A 14,395-nucleotide genomic window follows, 5' to 3' on the forward strand; every position below is an offset into this window, starting at 1 on the left:
ATATAGCGTTACCGCAAGACGATTTAGAGTTTATCTCTTGATTATATCATGATTTGACTTATTTTTTACATATACCATCATTATTATTAATACAATTTTTTTTCAGACGACAAACGGCAGAAGAGCGAGAAGCTGAACGACAAGCAGCCGCACGATTCGTCTTCAACCTTCAACATGAAGCGATGATCAAGCAGCTTCAAGAGCCCTCTACGGCCGACACTGTCTGCGTTCATAACAGCTCACTGAACGCGTTACAGAGCATTCAACCCTGGAGCGACAGCTCAGCCAAAGCAGCAACTGATATGGCACGCTCATCACCTACATCACCTTCAACATGAAACATAATACATACAATATATTAAATATAATAAACTTATTTCCAATATGTGTGTGTGGAAAATTAGTCGGTAGATCCACTGTGATAACACATTTAGAACTTCATCAAAATCTAAGATGGTAAAGCGGTGGACTTAAGAAAGCCAAAATCCACAAACGAATCATTCCATCATCACTCCATTAAGAGAAATGGTGCAGGCCTATATTTAACAATTATCTACCGGCACAAGCTTATCTTCCACTCCTAACGAAGATCGTGTACCAAGAGATTGGCCTACTTGGCGCTTCATACGCGAGAGGCTCAGATATGCGGTCCTCCTGAGTACCAACACGATGGAAAAAAACACTACAAAAGTGGCAGCAAGATTAATGGACCAAACGACGAGTCTTATGACATTATTATTATTTATAATTGTTACTTAATATTGATTTATTTTTTTTATACATATATATTTTTCAAAAAATGGCAATCCGGAAATCCAATCCGGAAATTTTAGTCAGGTAAAAAACGTATAACCATAAAGCATAATTCTAAACAAATATTCTTTTGTTTTATCGTCTTCTAACTTTGGATAATTCACGTAACGTGTAATGTGTTACTGAATCGATTCAGCAATATTACTTATAATGTTTACGTATGCGACTCAGATAGCCTATATAGACCTTCGTTTGCAGTCAACTGCTAAACTGCAGCAAGAAGAGTGCACAGTAGATTTAATTACGGAAACTAGGTTTATTATTATAAACAATGTTTATTTCTCTCTTTTAATAGTCCTACTATAGAAATAATGTTGAAAGTACGTTATTCTGTGCAATGTCTCAGCTTAGTTTAAATTTCTCTGTATTTCTTCATGGTTTATAACCATATAGTTTGTTCTTGTCTTCACGATTTAATTCCAGTTCTCCATAGAATAGGCCTGAAATACGCTAAGTAGATATCTCTACAAGTACCGCGTATACACAAACTTTCCGATGTTTTTGTTTGTTTTTAGAGTAAACAAATGCGTACTTTTAGAAAAGTTCGCATCCCAAAAAAATCACTCCGCTGACGAATTTATTTACCGAATAGAAAAATATATTACAATAATCAATTAAACAAGAAATAAATCAAGTATCGGCTGTGAGTTCTATGCCAAAAAAAGAATTAGTTGAAAAAAAACAAAAAAAAACAAACAAACAAACAAACAAACAAAAAAACAGGGTAGTGGTAAAATTATGGTATATCTTACAAATCATAAATTAAGCCCAACCTTGAGTTGACTGTAAACAACTGTGTAAATATTTTTAAAGAAATTCTTTTTTAAGTCAACAATATTCGTGGCTGTTGTATTGCAAGTTCGTCGTTTAATCAGTAATATTACTTACATCATATGTGCAATTGAATTTCACTCAAATATTTTATGTTTATTATCATTATTATCTTATCATCATCATCATTATTATATTATTATTATTTTAATTGTTATTACTATTACTACATTAACGCTATCACTCCATAATTATTTTGACTACGGGTTACTTGACTATGTAGTATGTTTCAAATGACGTTAACGAATTTTATGTAAATAAGTTAATAATTGTTTATGTAATATGCATTAACATGTATTGTTGCTAATACTGTATTCGAATATCCAATAGACCGGCTTATACAGTATCACGTGACTCTTACTAAGTGAATATTGTGTAAATATCATTAAAGTATGTATAAAGAGCTGAATAAGGTGTGTGGATCATTAATGAATTAAGTTTGAAACACGCTATAGGCGTGATAGCTTTGGCATAATTGAAGAATATTAATACATCCACGCTGTCAAATTGTGGGTCAAAAGTTTATACTTTTTAAAGTTCTTTATTTCCAGGCATTAGTTCCGATGGACTGAGTATGCCTATAATAGGAGTGTACTGCGTTATTGAAAATAATGAGCTAGGTGTATTTGGCCGGCCAAAGGTCAAAGGTAACACCAACTTCAAGAGCGATGTTTTATTGGAGGCCGGAAGGCAAAGCTTGAGGACTTGACAATGGAAGATAATACCAGGTTATTAAATTCCTTGTCACAAAATATTAACTAATAATATTAACACTAATATGAGTAATATTGATAAAGATAGGCCTATAAATATATATTATATATTAATACTTTAGTTAGTATTAATATTTAAAATATTAAAATAAATGAAAGTGAATAAATGAAATGAAACTAATATTAATATTATTATTAATTAATTAATTCATTCATTCGCTTTTGTGTCAGAAATTGTCCATTTAACACATAAATAAATACCAGTACAATTATATGACGTAGACTATCATAGTCCAATAAAGACGGAAAGTGAAAAGCGGAGATTAACCGCTGCCCGTGTACAAAACAGAAATAGAAATTAATGTTAATGCAATTAATAATTATTATCTAACACAGTCTTATATTTTATAATAATAATAATAATAATAATAATAATAATAATAATAATAATAATAATAATAATAAGCCCAACAATAAAAATGATAATGATGGTGATGACTCGTGGATAAGGATTATGATTATGATGATAATGATGGGGATGATAATAATAATAATAATAATAATAATAATAATAATAATAATAATAATAATAATAATAATTGTAAATTTATATAGCGCATAGTGTAAAATACCTGTATGCGCTTTACAGCATGGTGTAGTAACAACTTTTCAAAGTTTCACCTAACAAAAACAATGAGTAACAATAATGAATAACAACAATAAAATAAATACATAATGTTAATAAATAAATAATTTGAAAATAAAGAATTTTATTTACTGTTTTTTAAAAATAATTGTTAAATATTTATTTCCTTAGTCGTATTTCCTTACTTACCTTTCACTCTTTTCTCCATTTCTTTTTTCCCCTTTTCTTTTATTTTCTTTCATACTTACGACACGTCTCTCTTTTCCTTTACTCCCCTGTAATTCCTTTCTTTACCTTTTCTTCCCTACCCCCTTTTACTTTTATATTTTTCATTTCTCTACCTCTTTCCATGTTTTCCCTTTCTTCTGCCTTTTCTTACATTATATTTTCCTTTTCTTTCACTTCCACACTTCTTATTCTTTCCTTTCTCTTTCTTTGCCATTTCCTTTCTTTTTCTTTCTTAAACTTCCTCGTTTTCATTCATTTTCTTTTCTTTCTTTACCTTTTCATTTTCTTTCTTTTTCTTTCTTTACCCTTTCGTTTTCTTTCTTTTCCTTTCTTTACCCTTTCGTTTTCTTTCTTTTCATTTCATTACCTTTTCGTTTTCTTTCTTTTTCTTTTCCTTTCTTAACCATTTCGGTTTCTTTCTTTTTCTTTTCTTTCTTTCCCTTTCGTTTTCTTTCTTTTTCTTTTTTTCCCCATTATTTACTTTTCGTTTTGTTTCTTTCTCTTTCTTTTTCTTTCTTTACCCTTCCGTTTTCTTTCATCTCATTTCATTACCTTTTCGTTTTCTTTCTTTTCTCAACCATTTCGGGGTTTTTTTCCGTTTCTTTCCTTCCTTTCCCTTTCGTTTTCTTTCTTTTTTTTTCTTGCTTTACCTTTCCGTTTTCATTCTTTTCCTTTCTTTCCCTTTTATTTTTCCTTCTTAATCTTTCTAATCTTTTCCTTTCATTTATTTTTTGGATGATGGTGATGTGGATGGTGCTAATGATAATGACGATGATGGTGATGATGACGATGACGATTATGTTGATTAAACAACCATAATAAACAAATACCGTGATCATAACGTTTCGATGTGCCACACACCATTCCAAGGATCACAGACTTCACCGCAAGCGAAAAACACACAATTGTACTGATGTAATTTAAGTTTAACATCCTTTTCTTTTGATATATTTGCACAATAGATCAATCTTTGTGTCAGGTGTTTAGGAAGAAAACTGACTAAATAGAAAAAGTGCTTACGGCCAATATGATAGTCCTATGATATTCAAACAGCGTATGCTAACCACTCCATAATGAATCGAAGACAGGTGCTTACTTATATTCTTTATGACCAATGTATTCAAATTAAATTATATTCAATGATGCGAATCCCTTATTATGAAACCTCGTCATTACTAGCTATCCGCTTATATCATTTTCACTGAACTGATTATTTGGAAAATAAGTTGCGCGCACAAGACTAATTTCTCGAATGAATGATCTGTTGTTGCGAGCATACAATGTAGTGTGATTCGCCCACCTCTGTGAAATTGTAACGACGGTGTGTGATACAAAACATGAAGATGTCGTTGATGTTAATTGCTATCTCTATCGTAGGAATGTGTATTTTGGGATGCTACGGATAGTTAGAACGACTAATATCATAATAGATATAATAATAATGATGATATAACAATAATAATTATAAATGATAACAACAATGACAATTAACTATGAAATGCCATCGACGACAAAATAGGCCTATATGATGAGGCTTAAGCAACCACTAATAAATATAAAACCACAGATTTGTAAACATATTAATGTTTCATTGCTACACATGATGATACTAAAATGGCCTATACTGGTCGGTACTGTTGCGTGTCTTTCCTTTCGATTGCGATGCGGAATCAAGTTTTCATAAAAACCAGTAACATGATGATGTTTTTTCTGATGATGATGATGTTCTTAATCATTACTCGGATATCTTTCACATTATTGCCATCACTTACCCAATCGTAGATTTGATAATTCGATTTTATGTACGGAATACTAGGACATACTCAAATGCCAATTTACAGTATTCGATTGAGCAGGCATTAACGTGATTCGTCATAAACTCAGATTATAAGAGGCAAAAAAGTTAACGAGAATTCTTCGCGCCATTTATCAGGACTGCATAACATGTGATAACGCGTTGCAAATCACAGGCTGAGCACAAACCATCAGTGTTAAAACAAGGCCTTAGTGAAAACTTACAAAATGAAGTCGCGTAATCAGATATGCAGTATACAAGAGAGGGACACAAACACATGTGTTTTGACTACAAAAGAATTGGTTCTAACACCCTAACCGCAATAGGGCGTGCAGACGTACACTTCAACGATTGGCGTAGTCGATGGAGTGTTTCCAATCACCTATTAAAGCAAGTTATTAAGAGTGAAATACTGGTCGTCATCATCATATACAACACCATCTACAAGTATATTTAAAATTACTTAAGGTTTCATTTATTTCAACTGTACATCATAGGAGAACGAGACGGTAGAAATAGTCTCGAATGGCACATTGATTCCTGGAGCATCACTTGTAACGAGTTACACAACGCTAATAGTTTTGTGGAACTAATAAACCGTACAAAGAAGAAATCTAAATCTATGCAACTCAAAGATAAATTACACAATGTTAGCAGGCAATCCACTTAATTTCAACATTTCAAAGATGTCAATTTTAAAATAAATTTGTGTCGATCGTCCTTATACATACGTGCGCCCATCGCAGGCGGACAATAGGTGATGTACGGACCTTGCGAGTCGTGCCCCCAGCTTTATTCTCTCGTCGCAGGCGGAAAGCACGCGCAGCATCTACATCTTGGGTATAACTAAAAAAAAATTCTTACTATGTCAACAACCTATAAACTAACAGTAGTTACATATTAGTGAAATAAAGTTTATAAAATATAATAATTTTCACATATTACCTCTGTTTATTTTTATTTCAACAATATCGCCATATGCAAACTTAACTGTTATTTTATGCATCTTAAAAATATCTGTCTTGTGTTCCTTAGTCAGAATTTCTGAATAATATTTTTATAAGAATTATCTGTAGACGTTACTTCGCGGAAATAATATATCAATGCCTGGACACCTATGGAAATACAATGTGATATCGAAACCAGGAGGATGTCAATGCTGTCAGATGAAAAGGCGATTTGTTAGAGATTGCTAAAGGGAGGAATAGAAGAGTAGGAAAAACAGAGAAGGACCCTTAAAATAGAAAAAAAATTATTTAAAAGAATTTATTAACAATACAAGTCATTGTAGTATTTACATTTAAAAGATATAAGATATAAACAGTGGCGTATCCCGCAGTCTTGAAATGGTGTGCTAATGGGGGGGGGGGGCGGGGGGGGCGCAAAGGTTAAGTGGATGGGGCTCGAAGATCAGTTGAGGGGGCGCTACTTGACCGTGATTTTATTTTATTTTGGAGCGGCGTGTGCGCCCCCGCGCACACCCCTACGCCACTGGATATAAATAATAGCACTACTTAAACAGTACTCACCTAGTAATGAGCTAGGTCTGTTGGACCGTATCTTTCAAATAAGTACTTAGCCTAGAAAAACAAAACAAAACAAAAAATGGCTGCCTTGAGCACTTTAGTGGAGATGTGCGCTTAATAAATCTTATTATTATTATTATTATTATTAACGTATGCATGGCAAACATCTCGACGACGTATAGTATGCAGTACCGTTACTGTATACGTATCAGGGCCCCAAAGGCTTTATGTCTGCATATGGCTGGGGACTACAAAGGTTTCGCATCATCCCCTTCTCATCGTCAAATTATTCTTCATCATTCATCTTCATCTTTAGTATGTATTTCATATATCATATAGTAAAAAGTAATACATTGTGTTTTTCCGTGAGTTATAAAATGGCATCATGTATTTTGGAAGTTTTACTAAGAATCACTTTCATATTGCTCTAATATTAATACAGATTTCAATTAAAATGTATGAAATCAGAAATAAATCACGACAAGATACATGAAAATTTATGGTTCTTGAATCCTCTGTCAGATCGTTTCTCCAATTGTCTCTTTTTTCTCTTTCCTCTCTCTTTCTGTAGTCTCTGATTATTCATAAGAGATGCATATATCGTCTGTTATGATGTGTTCGGTTACGCGCCGTTTCACTCTGTTCCAGCCCAATGCGCATGCTTTGGTTAACTTCGTCTTAATTACCGATACATTGCCATTCATACGAATTTTATACCTCGCTTAAGAGTACTTAAGTATGTGCTTAAGTATATAGCTAAGTATTATTTAAAACTTGAATAAGACTCAAATAAAGTCTATTATCTGTTTTTAATCAATAATTGCAAAAAGAAAAAGAAACTGAACACGCACTGAGTTCAACTTGTTTCGAAAGTTGACAGATGGTACAAGTAAAGCTTGGTTATTAAATTGTTTCGAATCGTCATGTAACATGTCGAACTGTTTGCAGTCGTGTTATTGATAATATAACACCTCATGATGCGCGCCGTACACGCAACACACGTGGCGATGAGTTGAAAATTAAAGATTTATGCGCCAAGCTAACAACTCCTGCTTAATTAAGACATTCTATGTTGTGTTTGCTCTCGAGTTGAACATGCTTGTTGAGGCAAGACAGTCAGTGCGCTGATGGTGTTCAACATGTAGACACACATGTCTACGTTTAAGTATTTGTCAGAACACATTAAGTATCCAAATAAATTCAAAGCCATGATCAGGTATTTTTTCTACCTTTGACAAGTTTTTCTGACTATGATTTTATATAATTATGTATACATTGTGTTTCGGGCTTGCTGTTTCTTTATCTATTATGACCATATTATAGTATACATAATATATAGGCCCATATAGGCCTATAAATATATAGGCCTATATATATTAAGGCGGAGAATGACTGCCGTATGCGTATCAGATTTTATTAATTTAAAATAAAATGCAATGACCTATGTATTATGCAATAACAATACCAACTGACATACTTGAACTGTAGGCCTTGTCTATTAAGGGGATAAAGGAATGGGTCTCCTAATGCTGTATGCTGTATGACAAGACCCCGAATTTAATATAAATATATATATATATATATATATATATATATATATATATATATCGTTGTATTTATATATGTATATATATAGGCCTATATATATATTTGTATTTATATATGTATAGGCCTATATATGTATGTATGTATGTATGTTATTACACATTATATACTGTACACTGTACTGGGCTTTATTACCGTTTACCTACTGATTGTTAAATTTGTAGGCTGCATGTTTTATGCATGGTGAAGTAACAATATAAATGCTTGCGGTACACCAAGTACCGGTAAATAGTGAAAAAACCTGTTGTTTTGAGTAAGTGTCGACATTTCGCTTGAGTTGCCTCAATCGTCATCAGGAAAATAGTATCTCAATTTATTATTATCATTATTATTACCGGTATTATTATTATTATTATTATTATTATTATTATTATTATTATTATTATTATTATTATTATTATTATTACAGTAGTATTTGTAAGTTCATTATGTATATTCGAAGAAATTTATGAAAAACAAAAAACGTGATTTGAATGTAGGTCAATGTGGTCTTACTAAGAATCTCTTATCTGCAATTGGTTTGGATTACACCGTAATGTCGGTTTTATTAGAGTTAATTAATGTGAATTGACGAGTACATGGTGCTACAAACTTGCGGTGAAATAGTTAATAGTTGAACAATCTTTAAAGTACAGCACCATTCACGATGCCACGCGCGCGTCAGACGATAAAACACACAAACACTGTTACTACTTCCCGCCGAATAAAATACGGCAGATGTAAGTCCGATCGCTAAATAGTTGTTAATTGCGATACTAATTAGATCGTCTATTCTGACTCTGTAAAAAAACAAAAAACAAATACCCTTTTTTATTTTTCCTTGTGATCCATAGATAATCCTGCCATTTTTGTAAATCACTTTCACATTTTTTTTATGAACTAGGCCTTCTTTCTACGAAGAACGATGCTTTAGAACTGAAACACGCGAGAGTAGTTGTCTGGGGAATAAACGTGGCTATTTGAGAACTCGCAACAGATTTCATTGGCTTAGTAACTACTGATTATTCGGTATTATAATTCCGATGTCTTGATATCAGCGTTAAGATTTATGTATATTGGGTATCATTTATGATTGTATTGCTCACAGAAAGCTGATGTTAATGGTTGTTGAATAAGCTAAATGAAGTGCAAAGATATTAAATAATGATATCGCATTAAATTGAGGACGCCTAGAAATAGACCTAGCTAAGTTTAACTCACCAGCCCATCAAACAAAAGATTACCTCCTTCCTTGAGGCAACAGAAAATAAAGAAGCAGGAATCAACGAATTAAACAAACTCTTTTCATGAAGTGCAGTTTTACAGAGGAGAACGTAGCCATAATTATTTATATTAATAATTAATGATTTTAAAAATTATATTATAAACAGATACTGTATATAAAGAATTTTACAGTTATACAGTAGGGTCTATATACATTTTAAACAGTAAGGTTTGTGCCTAATAAACAAGTAGATATATAGGCCTATAGTGCTACGCAGCAAGTCAAGTTTATAGTAATTTAAATATGGGCCTATATCTGTCTCTTATACACATCTAGATGTGTATAAGAGACAGAGGTTAAATAATGATAGAAACAGCTCGAATAATAGAATGTAAAGATCGTATCGGGCATTTTCTATCAACGAATTTGAAAAAGTCCCCGTGGCTCGATTGAAATTTAAAAAAAAAGAATATAACAATAAATCTAAATCTCACAAATAGGTGAAATGAATAACTTGCATAGATGGTTTATCTTTCTCGGGTAACATTTCGGCATGGATACATAACACCATGGTTACAGTGATTGCTCAATAAAATGCCAGAGTAGATTGCAACTAATTTAACGACTCATATTATAAATATTTCACGGAATCATTTTGAATGCAATCGTAGAAATTGAAGATGCGTTCAGCGGTATAAATCGTATGTGATTTTTTTGTAAATAAAACCTTAATAATCAGATAAGTGCTTACGTCATCAGATACCAATATGTACCGTTTTAATTTCATTATTCATTCAGTCATTTGCTATAGAAATAGAAATTGCTGAGAATTTAAATGGTTATTTAAACTATAATCGAAATTGATTCCCGATTATACCTGACAGAAAGATTACAACCATGAATTAATACATCTTGAGGCATATGCCTGAAGCTTCCATCATCTCTGTAAAACGAAATAAGGATCATATTTTATTTTATTCTATTTTATTCATTCTGGCAAATACATAAGTGAAATTAATTATTAAGAAAAAGATCAACAATAAAAAACAAATTAATTAAAGTATTTTTTTTAAACTTTGATTTGAACAAATCAAAATAGGCCTAATAGATGTAATAAAATAATTTATATTATGTGGAGAGAGGGCATTTTTAGATTTTAAACATGTAAATGTTCAATTCAATTCAAAGTAACATTCATTTGATTCCTTTTCCAGTTTAAATACAAGCAATTATAAAATATAAAATCAAAACAAATTCGGGGAAAAGGGAAAAGACACAGACCCATATAAAAAATGATAAAATTGATGACGATAATTGATAATTAATATACTAGAAACTAAACGCGAGAAGGAATATAGTAAACGACAAATATTTGTAAATTCATATACCAAAATTTCAATAATATTTCTTAAAGCTGCAAAAACGAATACTATGAAGACAAATAAACATTTTTTCCAATCCCTCTTTATTCAATAAAAAGGATGTTACCAAAGCTCCAGGTCATTTACCCCGCATGTACATCGATGCAGGAACAACCACGTCGTATTTCGCAAGCAATCACAAGAAAAACAAAAACTTAGGACAGACCATAATAAGGTCTTTTTATATTATAAAATATGTACGGGTACCTATTTTCAACATAAATCAATCACCTGGGCAAAATCACAGTGGATATTTTCGTAAAGTAAGAAAAATATATTCAATCTTAACCAGCTTCAAATCCACCTGACCCCTCTTATGTATTAGGCATTCAACTAAGACATAATCAATAAATTGATGCTACTATAGTTTGGATAGCATTCCTTTTATTATTCTGCGGTCCATTTACATCCATAAAAGTTTATTGGTAGCAAACTAAAACAAGACGACGAACTACATTCAAGACTAATTCGCTGATGAGTAATTTACGGCGGAGATTCACGATGATCCTGTAAATATCATTTTAATGATGTCGTCTTCATGGAAAATATAATGAGATTAAAGAAACTACAAAGACAAACAAAAAACAATCGCCAAAACCTGTAGAAGATTGCGTTAAAGCTCCGTAATGACGTGATTAACTAGCACAGCCTGTTACCATGACAATTACGCTCCATTGGGAAAATGTTACTGGCTGGCCAAACGAACCATGTGACAAGTTAAACAAACAGCTGAACAAATGGCGAAACTGGTCCTAAAATGCATCGTATTTACCATCAGTTTCTCGTAGATGAATTAATTACTCCCACCGGAAGGACATACAACGACGAGACCTGGAGCATAGATGGAGATGGTTACGATCTTGAGATTTGGTCACACTTGGTTGGATTCTCATCTATTGGTTAAAACTCATTTTGACTTTGTAGACTCTTGCCGAAAGTAACCTTGTTTCGTGTGCACGGTATTCCTTACAAAAGCCCCGCTTATTTAAATTGGGATCTGCCAAGCGTTTAGCATCCCTAACGTGTAAATTATTCGTACATTTAGTACTTAGCTAATAAAGTTATCATTCATGGTAATAAATAGGTCAATTGACTACGATGGATTAGAGTACGGACGTGTGCGCAACATTCGACAGTAATTTGATACAGTATATACTATTACTATGGCCGAAAATCGTTACCGGTAATATATAATTCTTTTCATATAAATGCGGTAAACTACTGGTTTTTATTTAAAAATTTTCTATGATGCACTGCAATACATAGGTCTATATGTATATATATATATAGGTTTATATATATATATATAAAATATATATATATAAACCTATATATAGGCCCTACATAATTTACCGCAAGCAGCTTAGAGTGTATCTTGTCATCTCTATCTCTTTGTCATTAATGTTGTTCTTATGAATTACAGTGTTATTATTAAAGTAAGTACATTAGGATTATTGTTTTGTGTATCGTATCCTGGGCACATAAGGATAACAGTTGGTTTTCAACTGAGTTGTTAACCCAGGGTAAACAAGAAATAAATAAATAAATAAATTTGCGCACAAAAGTTATTTATTAGGATGTGTGGGCATAAAAGGCTCCCGACCGGAGTATGAATCTAAAACATGAACATCATTCAATTTCAAAACAATCAGGCTTTCCCGTCGTATGAGATGTAGTTTAGTCAATTGAAATATATTGAAACAAGCCGATATTGAACAATAAATAATTAGAAATGTTCTATGCCTAAATAATGCGTGTCATAACAAAGCATTAAATGAGATAGGCCTATAACAGAATGAAAATTCCAAATTGTCGTATGCATTCTGTAACAGACCGTACGACGCAGAGTAAAGTTATTTTTGAAGGATTTGGTTAAATTAAAATTGGTTAACAAGTATCAATACAATAAAGAATACATTATGTCGAAACTGACCATAACACAGTTTAGAGTTTACGAAGTTAAAACCTAAGCAACATTTATCATAGAAAGATTACCATTGTAGGCCTACTGTAATGTCTCACAAAGTTGGACTAAAATGGACTACAAAATCTGCGGTTCAGTATCGGTATTTTATTTTTATAACAAGAATTTTGAACTGTAGATAAAAATGAACGAATAAAGTTAAAAATCACGACAGATTATATCACTTTTATCGGAGTTTAGTGGACCCAATGGTTTGTACTGTTGCTTACATTTAAAAAGTAGGCCTATCGTCATCACCAATCTAGCCTACATCTAAGAATTTAAATTTTCTCGGCTTTAAATTTACCAATCATAATTTACGCACATTTTGGTCCCAAGCTTGAGCGTCAGCTTACACACATTTAACGATTTTTAAGTGTATACGTTAGTTTTAACATCAATATTGATATTTCAAAAACTATATCTTGAACGTTCTCTAATATTTTGTATACCAATCACTTGACGAAAATCGTACAGTACAGTACAAAACAATACCAAAATATTGTCAATTACCAATTACAATCGCCATATTTGCTTAAAATGAATTTGAATATTTTCTCCTTTTGGGAATAGTGTTTGCTCTATTTTACTACGCAGCGCAGCAACACATTTTGAAATGCTTTCAAAAATTTGTTAAATTATGATAATGAAAAATTCATTTGGTTTAGATAAGATTAAATATTATCCATTATTGTTACTATTATATTTAGGCCTATACTTTAATAATAATATTAGCAGTAGTACGGTAGTACCGTATTACAGTATTGTTATTATCATTATTACAATCATCATTACCGGTATATCCTGTATTTATTACTATTACTTATTGATGATCTTTATAATAGAATTAATAATAAATAATGAATTCAATGCATTTTCCTTTTTCAATTTTGTTTAGTATTTCGTAAGTTTTAAGTAATGTAGCTTTCGATACAGTAGTTTTATATTTATGTACATCTTGTCTTTCTTTAACTCATTTTTGTTTTAGTTCAACTTCTTTTTTCATTTTGCTTTTCTTTTATTCTTTTTACTTGTGATCCACTTGCGATACAAGTGCTGCGCCACTGAAAATGTAATCACACAAAGGACAGAAATAAATAAATAAAAAGCACATTTTTTGGCATAATCAATCAATCAATCAATCGATCAATTTATTAGGAATAACACCGTAAGATCGGTGGCACACACAACAATAATAGTGGTGCATCCAAATTAACAATTATTACAGATAGTAAGGTAAATTAAAAGTAGGCGTATAAAGAAACACAATTAAATACTTTATTCGGCAATTCTTATCTAAACCATTTTTATTGTTACTATTTGTATGTTTGTGAAGTTTTGAAATAAAATATACCATGAGAATGAATGTATGAATCGAGGACTGTAAATGCAAAAGTCAAACCGATGCATAAAATGTTTTATGGAACCCTATAGAGGGCGTAATGCATTATTCTGGCTTGTTATGATTTTACATATTTACTGTATCAGAAATTTTAACCTTGATTATAATTTAGTTGTCTGAACGATGCTATTTATAAATTTTGTTTATAATTCAATGGAAAACGACATATCTGTAATAATTTATATTGTTTTTCTGCACACTAATGAGGTGTTTATATAATCTTATATTTCATATTATATATGGAATCA

The 14,395-nt window shown here is 31.7% G+C and overlaps 1 protein-coding gene across 1 annotated transcript in view; it reads left to right on the forward strand.

The window, feature by feature from the left end:
- Positions 1 to 2,151, forward strand: part of LOC117105724 (T-cell leukemia homeobox protein 3-like) — a 14,383-nt gene extending 12,232 nt beyond the window's left edge. The window contains exon 3 of the mRNA XM_033246972.1: positions 107 to 2,151. Coding sequence (XP_033102863.1) covers positions 107 to 338 — 232 coding nt within the window. The 3' untranslated portion in view covers positions 339 to 2,151. The remainder of the gene's footprint in view (positions 1 to 106) is intronic.
- The last annotated feature ends 12,244 nt before the right edge of the window (positions 2,152 to 14,395 follow it).

The sequence above is a fragment of the Anneissia japonica genome, unplaced genomic scaffold (genome assembly GCF_011630105.1).
Source record: "Anneissia japonica isolate Jap-2015-1 unplaced genomic scaffold, ASM1163010v1 scaffold287754_len4335492_cov202, whole genome shotgun sequence".
In the NCBI taxonomy this organism is placed as follows: domain Eukaryota; kingdom Metazoa; phylum Echinodermata; class Crinoidea; order Comatulida; family Comatulidae; genus Anneissia; species Anneissia japonica.